Source organism: Oratosquilla oratoria, chromosome 22, assembly GCF_046742065.1.
Source record: "Oratosquilla oratoria isolate Oo_2021 chromosome 22, ASM4674206v1, whole genome shotgun sequence".
Taxonomy (NCBI): domain Eukaryota; kingdom Metazoa; phylum Arthropoda; class Malacostraca; order Stomatopoda; family Squillidae; genus Oratosquilla; species Oratosquilla oratoria.
The window spans coordinates 49,160,887-49,173,773 of record NC_134798.1 but is presented as its reverse complement, the minus strand read 5'-3'; the positions used below and the strand labels follow the sequence as shown (position 1 = coordinate 49,173,773).

The 12,887-nt window shown below is 38.7% G+C and overlaps 1 protein-coding gene across 1 annotated transcript; it reads left to right on the top strand.

Annotated features, from left to right (window-relative positions):
- The first annotated feature begins 1,917 nt into the window (after positions 1-1,917).
- LOC143037559 (uncharacterized) lies at positions 1,918-8,951 on the top strand. The gene is made up of 2 exons (XM_076205982.1): positions 1,918-2,049; positions 2,350-8,951. Exon 2 carries the CDS (start codon positions 2,367-2,369, stop codon positions 4,956-4,958), a length of 2,592 nt encoding a protein of 863 aa, XP_076062097.1. The 5' UTR covers positions 1,918-2,049; positions 2,350-2,366; the 3' UTR covers positions 4,959-8,951.
- The last annotated feature ends 3,936 nt before the right edge of the window (positions 8,952-12,887 follow it).

Below are 12,887 nucleotides of genomic sequence, written 5' to 3'. Positions count from 1 at the left end.
ACTGAAAGAAACGAAACCTTTGATTTTTATCTCAGTGGTGGTGTGTGACAAAAAATTATAATATAATCATATGAGGCAACATTATAAAATTATAAAATAGAATTATATAATAAAATAAAACTATAAGATAATCATATGTGGCACCACAGGGGAACTCCCAGTGGTCCGCCCTAACGGCCAGATCTCAGTGCATAGGGTATAGAACAAGATAATGTGTCCTCAGCACTTTTTTGGGCATATGAACGACGGCCTCGAGATGTTTATCGATGTTTGAAAATGTTACTTTACTATAGGTTGAAATAGATTAGAAAAAAAGGGAAATGAAAATATACTTCAGTTATGGGAAACTGTGACTAAGGCCTATTCACACTAGCGGTTTGAACCGCGGCTGCGGTACCGCATAGTCAGGGAAAAACTGCGCAGTTGTGTGAACGACTCCATTTGGTTACAATGTAATTGAACCGCGGCGGTTGAAACCGCTAGTGTGAACAGGGCCTTGCGGTTTGCTAGTTTAAGAATTCTAATCTATGATATTATTTCAAGTATGCAGTTTCCATACATAACCAGGGGACGGTAGAAATAATTATTTATCTCTAATTTGACTTGTTTCGACCTCAGTCTATCGTAGTTTGGGCTATTTAGAAATTGATCAACTTTTAGCCCTGGGCGAGATTCGAACTCGGACAGCTGAATTAGTAGTCTAAAGAGGTACCACTGCACTGTCAAATCAGTTCGGATCGCGCTTTATTGAACTAGCATAGACCACCAGTTGATGACTATGCGCAAGGCAAAGCGCCTGATTTCAGCAGAATTCACATGACGTGTTCATGACTAGATGATCTGACGACAGTTGACGAAGGTAAATTATCCTAACCGCTATTAAAAGAGGTGTCGCCAAGGTGAATAAAGTAACCTGGCGGTCAGCCAGTGTGAAAGATCAAGTACCAAATGGTATGGGAGGGGAGATAAGGCCTCCTTCGGTATCAAAAGGGGGTAATGGGTGAGGCGTGTCAGGCTTGTGGACTACAAGTACTGCGTAAGAAGAGTCGCCGAAGTGAAGGTAGTTACTGTGTTCAATTCGGTGACGCGACCATGTAACAACCTGAGTTTAATCAGCTTGGGGGAGGTGGTGGAGTCGAAAGGAGGCACACAAGTTAAAAAAAAAATAAAGTCGCGGGCATACTTGTACACCAACTCGATAAGGAAGATAAGGTCCTCGATAAGAGTTCTTGGAAGTAAAGAACTTAGATGTCACGTTGGTCGCAGCAGCGTGGGGGAAGAGAATATCGGTAAAACCATTTGCCGATAACCAAAAGTAATCTATTTTATGTTATATCTTTGTTTTCTTGATCCGCAACGAGACAGCTACTGAAGGAGAATGGCATGAACCTCCCCATTTTGTTATAGTTTATATATATATATATATATATATATATGTATATTTGTTTTTGTGTCATGACATTTGGAGGTAAACTCTCCCACTGGGATTCGAACCTTCGCCTGAGCGGTTTGCCTTTTATAAGACGAAGGACGTACCATTGTGCTACCACGACCCTAAGTCGTTCCTTTTTGTAGGGTCGTGGTAGCACGATGGTACGACCTTCGTCTTGTAAAAAGCAAGCCGCCCAGGCAAGGGTTCGAATCCCAGTAGGAGAGTTTATCTCCATATATATATATATATATACACACGCACACACACACATTATCTCTATGCCCCTCCAACATCCATATTTGTAAAAGTGAGCACGTTCCACAACAGCGGCGCGAATTTGTCCACAATAATAGAAACTGATATACTTAACCCAAAATTTTCACCCTGAGGCGGGCGATCACCACTTCTCAGTAAGTACACCTCCTGACCGCGCGGACGAAAACAAACCGCCACTTTCGCATTATTCTGTTTAGTATTTCCTCCAGACTACCTGGGGATATATCCAAGCCTCCAGACTACTTGGGGATATATCCAAGCCTCATGAAGACGCAGTTGGCCAAACTACCCAAGATAACTCCCGTGATGTTTTCGCGGTCGACATAATACTTCCGCGTCGCGTGAGTGATTCGACTTTGGTACCAATCAATCGTTTGGGTTGGTTCGTGCTTAGATGTTAATATATGCAGCTATCACCTGCCCCGTGGGAAGGAAGGTGAAAGCGTTCACCTTGAAATATATTTTTTAAATTATAAATATCGCACATACCGTCGTTCCAATATTCGATTTGGGAGTCGAGGATTACCCAGTATTGCTTGCGTGTGTTTGTGTGTGTGTGTGTCAAATAGTCGCCCAGTGGTGGGTGTCATTTTTCGAGATCGTCCTTGAACTTACGTCTAATTCTCTTATATCATTTTCAGGCCTGTCTCCTGCAAGCATGGAGGTCTTCCTATTATCCAATCAAAAGATGGCACATGACAAGATTCTCAACACCCATTGGGAACGGATCCCACAATTGCCCAAATTGACTGAAAACAGTGGTTCTCAATTTCAAGTCTACCGGAATCATGAAATAAAGAAAATGATTTGCTACAACCCTGAGCTGATGAGAGCGCCATGGTTCACCAATATCCCAAGTCCGGTTGTTGACAATGTGATTATGATGAGTTATCTAAAACCGGTCAAAATAGATACAGTTGAAACAGAAAGCGGTGTGGTTCAAAATGTCCATGGATTTGTGGGTCACCTCTTGTTAAGGGCTTATTTCTTTACGAACCCGGGTGAGATGAATACTGTAGAGAAAAGGCTAATAGAGAGTTTCCGATGTGGTAAGGAAAACCAGTTGATTGAGTATGGCCATGATATTTCCAAAAACTTCAAAAAGACTGTTTTCTTTGGAGAAAATAGTATTATATGTCGTGACCTTCAGGAATCTTTTTGCCTCTTAAGACGAAGTGTGGACATTGCCCACAACGTTGCCATGTGTACACCAATATTACAACAAGGTCCGTTTCCACAACAAAAGGAAATCTCCTCTGGAAGCTTTCCAAGCAGAGTCTGTGGTACTCAAAAAGACCATGAAATCCCCCGCGTCCATAATAATTATCAACATCGTGATCTAGATAGTTCAGTAAAAGACTGTTTGTTCTCCAATGGTCTTGCAGATGCATGCCTGCAGTCCCAGCAATGCACATCTTTTCAAAGCGGTTTTGATGAAAGGAAAGGAAGTAATGGAAATGCAGCCAGTGTGTCAAGACTGCAGCAATCCGAAACAAACGAGAAAAGCAATCTAAAACACGAAGGAGCTGGAATAACGAACCAGAATCTGTTGCCTTCTTCCAGAACAGTAGAAAAGAAAGATAGGCAAGAAGTGGACATTCTAGACAGAGAAAGAAACGGAAATGTTGCGTCGTCTCGCGGTGGGTACACTTTAGCCTCCTCAGCAAACGTGACCTGTCCACCACGTCCATCCAACACGCAGATGGGTCCAGATGCATTACCGTCGACGCAAAGGGCTCGATCTCCGACTCCAACTAGGGCAGAATCGTATGGAAAAGATACCTTGAGCATCTTCCGGCAGGCTGAAGAAGTAAGCTCTTGCGCTGCCAAAGATGACAACTGTGGCATCCGGAGGAAATTCTTCGCGTCAGCTGCTTCAGTGGCGAGAACCAAGACGGTTCTGCTGTTGGGGGCCAAAGGCAGCGGGAAGACTTGCCTCGTCAACGCCGTGGCCAATTTCATCATGGGTGCCAAGAGCGACTCGGAGAAGTGGACTGTGTCCGACGAGGCCATCAAGACAGGAGGTTTCAGCAGCACGGAGAACATCACCGGTTACACGTTTGTAATAAAGGAAAAGGAGAGCGAGGACCTAGCCCTGACGCTGATCGACACTCCCGGGTTGAACGACTCTTCAGGTAACGAAGTGCGCGACCACGTAGAGTCCCTCAAGACATTCCTGGCCAACGCGGCGCACAAGAAGCTTGAAATTCACGCCATCGCCTTGGTAGTTCAAGCCCATCTGGTGCGACTGACGTCCTCAGAACGCTTGGTCATGGACCACCTGAAGACGCTCTTCGGCCAGGACGTGTCGGATCATGTGGTCCACCTGATCACGTTTGCTGACAACCAGAGCAAGCCGCCCGTGGTGGAGGCCCTCGACCAGTATGGCATTACCACCACGCACTGCTTCAAGTTCAACAACTCGGTCTTCTGTGGGTCGTCGGAAGAGGACGAGAAGGAACTGGACCGTGTGTATTGGAAGACGAGCCACAAGAGTTGGAAGAAGTGTTGGAAGGTTGTCAAAGACTTAAGTCCCCTCAAGACCAATGCAATGAAGTCAGTCCAGAAGGAGATGTACGAGACCAATGTGAGAGAGACTGTCGTGCAGGAGCTGCATGGAGAGATGAAATACTTTTTGGGTCTCTGCAAGAAGGCGCCATTAAACCAAATTGAAGAACAACGTCGAAAGGTATGGAATTTAGCTAGTGTGGTGTTCCGGATGCAACAGGAAACTGATAGAGTGCGATGCACATCCTTGGCTGTACTTGTTGAGAAGAAATATCGTGAGTGCAAGGGAAAATATTCTGGAAACCTAGAAGATCTATGTTTATTAATGACAGGTATCCCCACAACACTCTTCAAAGCAGCCATAACAATTCTGGAAGTAAACATGCGACTCGTATTGTCGATTCAGGACGCAGCTCGTAAGATAAAACAGCCTAAGGGTAGGATAAAAAAAGCCATAGCCATGTTAATGTCCAGTAACGAAGAGGGCGAACTTTTAGCCGAAGATATTTTGATCGTAACCGAGAACTATGTGGTCCAAACAGCTTACGAATCTGTAGTCCAGCTGGCAGAGCACCACAACTGTGCTCCAGGGCAGCTTTCGGGTCACTCTTTCCTTAGGATTCTGGAGGAACGAGGGCCGAGCAATATCCACTGGATGGTTACCAAATTGCTTCAGCATGAATGTTCACAGATGAAAACCACAATATCCTATAAAGGAGGGCACAAAACCAAGAGGCATTAGTGTATTTATGTGTGTGTGTATATATATATATATATATATATATATATATATATACATATACATACATACATATATATACATATGTGTGTGCAACAAAACCGCAGAAGAAATAATATACGAAATATTTCATTTCGTTACTATTTCTGTCGTCTTGTCGCATTCCTTACGGTCAAGTATTCTTTCTGCATAAACACACGCAGCAAAACTTTGAACTAGAGTTTATTTTCTTAAGTCCATGTATGTATTCATTTTATTATTGTCATTATTATTATTATTATTATTATTTTTTTTTTTTTCAAAATTTAGGTTTAAGGTAATATGCCAGCAAATCGTCACATAATTTCCATTGTTATATTTTGGCGGGTACGAACAGTTGCTCATCGGACAATTGTTTACCGAACAAGTGACAAATAGGACATTTGCTCACCAAAGGATTATTTCTTATTCTTATTGAACTTATTAACAAATGATATACAGGATTTTTTGTTATATTGAAGTTTATTACAGCAATAATACACAATATACAAACTTAATAACATAATATACTGGATTTTTTGGTTATACTGAAATTTATTACATCAATAATACAGGATTTTTTAGTTATATTGAAGTTTATTACAACAATAATACACAAACAATATACAAACTTTTATGTTTTAGTTTTTAATTCATTATAAAATTCAATACCAATTTCTTCCATCAATATATTGTGATTACAGTTTTACAACTGGTATAGTGCTGAAGTGCTCCTTGTCCTTTGTGGTTTACAAGTCCAGTCTAATGCTGTAATAAACTTCAATATAACTTAAAAAATCATGTATATTGTTTGTTATCAAGTTCAAGAAGAGTAAAAAAAAATAATCCTTTGGTGAGCAAATGTCCTATTTGTCACTTGTCCGGTGAGCAACTGTCCTACACTCATCTTTTGGTATGGGTGTAATAACCTCGCTGATACAAGGTAGCTACAAATATTGTTGAGGTGCGTACTTTAAAATGCAACTATCGTGTTGTTGACAATGTCATTAATTATCATTTTCATGCTGAGATTATGAGTAGCAGCTATCAATGAGCATTTAACTTGTAATTGTGTAAATATTCAGTTTGGAAATAAAATAGTTGATATTAAAGATTAACGAAGATTTGCTCAGATTTACTGCACGCGTAAGGTCCTGGAGAGCGCCATCTTGGCGAAGACCTGCTAAATAAAGTAAAATTAATAAAATCATTGTTACCTCAATTGTATAGAAACGATATTGTTAACTTATTAAGTACTTTAATGCAGCTATTGTGCTGCTGACAATGTCATTAACATGATTATTTTCATGCTGAAGTTCTAAGTTTAGCAGCTATCACTGAATTTGTGTAAATATTCAGTGTAGAAATAAAATGGTTGAGATTAAAGATTTGCTTTGTGATTTACTACACGCGTAGCCTTGTTACCATTTTCTCTATTGTATCGAAACTATATACAAGCAGAAGTTATGTTCGCCTTTTGAGAACAGAATCGAATTTCATTGCAGTAATATACTAAAGAATTTGTTCTAGCTGATTTATGCATTACAAAGGATTACAAAGGCGGAGCATAATGACAGGAGACCTTTTGGTCCATATCTAGGTCGAATGCGAAAAAAAATAATAATAAATAAATAAAAACTATAATTATGTACATATCAAATAAAATACATAAATAGATGCATATAGTTAAACAATAAACAAACAGGTAAATAGTAAATAATGATAATAAATTGATATATAACTAATAATAAATGAGAATCAAACAGAAAAATGATACATACATATACCAAGGGCTTTTTCCCCCTACACGGGGGGTAGCCAAAAAGAAAAAGGCACAGAAATCACTCCCACCCATTCCATCACCTATATATTCCACACCCCTCCCTCTCATCTCTGCAACTCTTGGATAACAGGTCATCCCTACATCCTGTCCACTGCCCTGGGTCAGAAGCAGTGTTGCAAGAGACAGCACATCCACAGCAAGGCCGCTTCATAAATTCGGCGATCCCCCCCTCTCCGTCCCCTCATGCAGAAAAGGAGAAGATGGGGGAGAAATCCCTTCGGGCTGCGTCAAATTTTTCTCATACATACTTCCTCACCCACTCCCCCTCATGCATCACAGCATCATCTTTACACAACCCCTCTCCATCCACCCCTATCTTCTGTCCTCTCCCGTCCTTCCTCCACAGACATTCCTTCCTTTTGTAATAACAAAACAAAAATAGTATAAAATAAATAATAATTACAGCATATTGCTTAGGTGTTTAAATGATTTTTAAAGCTTCGAACTGAACTACATTGTACTGCTTCTGCAGGAAGTCCATTCATTAACTACACGGTTGGCGAAGTTGTTTCTACCCACTACCAAATCTATTTCCGGACAGATTGAGACCATTGTTTCTTGTCTGATTCTCATTCAGTGTGATAATTTTGTCATTTTTGATGTTGTCAGTTACCTTTAGAATTTTAAAGACCCGTATCAAGTCACCTCTGAGTCTACGCTTCTTTAGGGAAAACAGATTCATATGTTTTAGTCGATTTTCGTATGATTTATTTTTGATATTTGGAATCAGTTTTGTGGCTCGCCGTTGTACTTTTTCCAGTCTGTCAATGTCTTTAATGAGATTCGGTGAGGTGACCATACGGAAACATATTCCAAATTTATAGCCTTTCAATGAGTGATGGACTTTTGAAGTCAAAAGATCGCGCAATCAGTCCTAGAATCTTATTTGCTTTCTCAGAGGCTGAAATACATTGCTTGGATTATTTGAGATCGTTACTGTTAATTACGCAGAGATCTTTTTCACTATTCACTTTGGATAACGAATTTCCAAATAACTTGTAATCGCACTTACTGTTATTTTTACACATTCCTTCATTTGAATATTCAAGTTGACCGTCAGCAGATAATAGTGGACCAATGTGATTCCTAACAACCTTTTGATCTCTAATGCAACTATAGAATTCTTTGGGATTCTCTTTGGATTTATCAACGTTATTCATTTCGTATTGTCGTTTTTTTTTGTTTTTTTTTGTCTTTTTTATATCTCTGTATTGATACATAACTTTCATAGTCATTGGATGCACCCGAGCACTTATATTTCTTGTAAGCCTGTCTCTTTTTAGCAATACTTTTTTCAGTTTCTTTGTCGAGCCACTTTAGGCGAGCCTGATTTGGGGGACGTCTGTCCTTAAAAGGAATGTAAGTATTAATCATTTTAGTGAGCGTATTTTGAAATATTCCCCACATCTGATCTACAAGTCTTTCGCTTAATTTTGCCTCCCAATCTGTAAGCTGAAGCTCCTGACTTAGTCCTATGAACTGAGCTTTACTGAAATCGGGTATTTTAGAAACACAGGTATCTATTCTAAATTGTTAGGAGTTTGAATCTAAGTTGTGATCGCTATCTGCAACAGTTTCACCGACTTCTACATCAGTCCATGTTTCGCGGCTAATGATCAATAGATCGAGTAAGTTTCCATATCTTGTGGGCTCTTTTACATGCTGAACTAAGTAATTGTCACCAAGAAAATCAATCAAGCGACTACCTATATGGGCATGTTTAAGGGTTATCCAATCAATGTCAGTAAAATTGAAATCACCCACTATCAATAAATCCTGCTTGCAGAAACTAGACAGTTCTTGAAATAACAGTTTGTCGTCTGCTAATGATAATGTCTGGCCTATATATTACACCTTTCCCATAATTTGTCTGATCTTTTTCTTTATTTCATTCTTAATTGCCACATGCAAAGTTTGTTTTAGGTAGTTATACAAGTGTTAATTATGTTAATTGTTATATCTATTACCATCATTATTATTCAAACTGAACTGCTGAATTGTCAATGCAAAGAACTTTCTTATATGTAATAAATATTTTTGTTCACAATTTCATCCTTAATCGACACATTCAAGATGCAGCAATAATGTGTATGGTAGCTATAACAAGTGCCAATATACTAAATATATACTTTTTACAGTTGTATTATTAACCTTTGCAATTTTAGAGCATTTTGGAACATTTCAAGATTAAAATAGAGACAGATGGAGCAGCCTTGTACCACAGGTTATATCTAGTAGTATTGAAACAAATAATCAATGGGAATAACCTATATTTCAAGATTAAAATAGAGACAGATGGAGCAGCCTTGTACCACAGGTTATATCTAGTATTGAAACAAATAATCAATGCGAATAACCTATATTCAGCTTATGCCACGTAGGCGCAGTGTAAATGATAGAAAATATAATATGTAGAAAGAATATAAGAGATCATAGAAAGTAGTCGTTGGAACGTAAATACGTTCCAAATATACAATGGGAGTCTGATAGCGTTTGCTACTCGAGGGCTTCGGTTACAATATTCTAGATCCCTTTAGAAGGTCTCAATACAGGACCTTTCTCTGAAAAATTAAGAAAGGTAACCGAGATCTGCTGTGGAAAGGGCATCTGATATGCAATGTACTTGTAAGCTAAATCACCTATATACATGGCAGCAAATACAATATACATAATGTATTTGTACGTTGACCAAAACCGTAGCCTACCATATAATGTAGTTATGCGTTTAACATGAAATTATATTAAATCATAAAGATATTCCACTCTTAGCTGAGAACTTTGGTAGAGGTAGAAACAAATGGAAAATGTATCAACCTAGTAAGGAAATTATTGACCGCCAAAAAATGTGTGTTCGTTTTCACCAAGCAGCAAGACACTGACAATCTGTGCGTTGGATGGCCCAATATTGTATTACTCGATTGACTGTTATTAAGGGCAAAAACATTAATTGTATGAGGACAAACAAGGGCCGGCTGCTTTTGCTATCAAACATTATGACTGCTGGACCTTTCAGTTACAGTGTAAATCTGACCTTTCTAACAATATGTAAGTTAATGGCCGAGCGTAGATTCCGCGATCTGACTGCGGGCAAATATTGAGACATCAAATCGGACTCAACCAGCGTCACTAAGACCTACAAGAAGCTTATTTCATATATAAAAAAAAAAAAACAATATAATAATAACAATAATCCCCGAACGCATTGAATTCGGAGGTATCTAACGCCTTTTAACACTGTTATCTCAAATATATATAACCGTCCACGAGTGAAAATACACATACAGTATAATACTTTCATACATAAGTAACAGTGTAAATCAAAGGCGTGTAATTTTGCCGGAATTAGTTTTTTGTGCTTCTCAAAGTCACTACAGATAAATAAATTACCCTAAAAACTCTTTCGTTTTTTATTTAATGCCATTTGAACCAACTGATCCTATCCTTAAAACGTCGTCTGCTTCAGCCGTTCTCCTTATACCTGCTCCATAGTGACGTCATTGTGTTTATTCTTCATGCAGCGTGGAATGGATCAACATTAGTTGGAGGCGTTAGAGAGAAACTGGGTTCTCTTTATTCCGTCGCCATCGTCACTGATGCTCTCCACCAAAGCCAATGAAGATGTGTGGTGGTTGCCAACAATATAATACACTTTACTATTATATACATATTCCGTCAGTCTACGTACAAAGTTTTACATTACGGGACTGAGTATGGACACTCCGTATTTATTCTAGTTCTCTGAGCATCTATATTTACAAGAAGTGATTAATTACGTTAACTGTTTTGGTATGGCAATAGTGTGTGGTTGAACCCAAGGTCTAAATATACAGGTCAGACCGTTTACATTCTTCTGCGCAGCTTCTGACGTCATTTGGCTGAGTCCATTTTCTCTTTGTGATACACTGAAGAAAACTGTGAAACGCCAAGGAAGACAGGAACTATAATACTATATATATATATGTTATATATATATATATATATATATTATATATTCATATATATAGACAGGAATTATAATATTTTATATATATTTTATATAATATTTGTCAGAATATAACTAATTGCATGGAGCGATGCGAGCGAAGGCGACGTCATTTTCGAACGACGGACCAGCTTCAACTGACAGCTATAGGACCCGCTAACCCCACTTTGAACAGCCAGGTGACATTCACGGGCCCGCTGCGCCAACTGCCTCGAAATTCGGTCGGAAGTGGTTAGACCTTATATTCTTAGATCTTGGTTGAACCTACCGGTTAGAGATCCAGGCGTCTCGGCGGTTGAACTGTCAGGTCAAGCCAAGTTGACCAAGGGTCACACACAGTAGGTTGTTCGTTGAAGTCTTGTTGTTACTACCAGGATCTGTCGTCGAGTAGCTTAAGGTAAATCGAATACCATAAGGGACGTTGAGCACCCCCCCACCTACACCGTGACGTCATAGGAAATCCAGAGGGGGGAGAGAGTGAGAGGTGAAAGAAAATTTCAACTTTAAAGAAAACCATCTGTATGTATGGTAAACTTTAAAATTACACTATGATGTTCACATAATACTGAAATTACTCAGTATCACTTTATTATCCTCAAATTATTAGTATCTGACATATAACCGCCAGAAAAGTTATAAAAAAAATTCCATGCTTTCACATTAGGTGGATTATATTAATATGACGTGTTATTAGATGGGATGACATGTCAATTTATATGTTGATCAGGTAGATGAGGAAGATATTATGCTGTTGATACACACCAACAAGCTAAATATAAACCCAGTAATAGTAACACATAAAAACATCATATGGTTTTTATTACATTACATTTTGGATTTGCGTGGGTTTCCATATCTCCTCAAGCGTGGATTTTATATGTAGACCTTTATCTCCACCAATCTCAGTTATGTTTTAACCGGATTCTTTAGTCTGTTTATTTGCAATTGAATGAAAAATTCAGGAAATGTTGCTAATAAATAGCTACTTTTAAAATGACGGCTGCGTACATATCCAGATGACCGAGTATTGTGTGCACCACATAATTCAATCCATTTCTTTGTAAGTTCTTTATCTTTGGGTAGTGAAAAGAAATGTATATTTTTATCACCTTTCAGTCTAACGGCATTGCACTTCTGCACTATACAAACGGTTGGCATTTTTATATGTTATTTTTCTGCCTTAGCTACCCCTTTAATCAGAAGATGGAGCTTCGCTCCACACACTGGTGTGTGTGACTGACAACTCTCGACCCGCGGAACCCTGGTCTCGATATTTCCGTTGACGTCATCACCTAGCTGAGCTGTGGAGAGGTTTTCTGGCTCTCCCCCCCCCCCGCTATCTTACCTTAGAGTATTCGTTTTACCTTGGAGTAGCTAATGTATGCGCGTGCGCGTATGCACACTAGCACAGAATAATTTACATTCGAGGGCAAGCACAAAGCATACGGGCATTTCTTGCAATAATTACAATTGTCACGTGAAAACCACAGTTGGGAGCAAAAAAAAAAAAGACTGTAGACAGGGAATCTATATATTTCGATTGCAAACTGCAATCCTCTTCAGTAGATATAAAGAATAGAAGAGTGAGTGATACGCAGTACCCTTGACAAGAAAAAGGGGAACATTGGGAGAGGTCTCAACCTTTGGGTCAGTATGTGGGGTCAGGAGTCAAATGTCTTGACTGAGATTACAATTATCACCTGCAATTACCATTGTGTTATAAATGATGATTGTATCGAATGCCGGGGGCTATTTTAATAATAAAAAAAAAATTATGAAAATGAAAGAACCAATGAGGAACATACGCGATTGGGATGAAAAAATATGAAAATAGCGGCGAAGAATAGACATTTGAAAACATACAGAACTGAGAGGATGGCAGGCAAAGAAAACGTACGATAACCATCCAGCAATAATATTATTTACGCACAAAACATACACGGAGAGCTAAATGATTGGATATATTCTCTTACAATAATACTAAATAGCTTATTTTGAAACATATGTAAAACAAATTATATATACATATATATATATATATATATATATATATATTTAATTTTGATTAAATTTATAAGATGAATAAATT

What these genes read in the sequence shown, in the direction of transcription:
- LOC143037559 (XM_076205982.1), top strand. Translation starts at nt 2,367, where the DNA reads ATGGAGGTCTTCCTATTATCCAATCAAAAGATGGCACATGACAAGATT.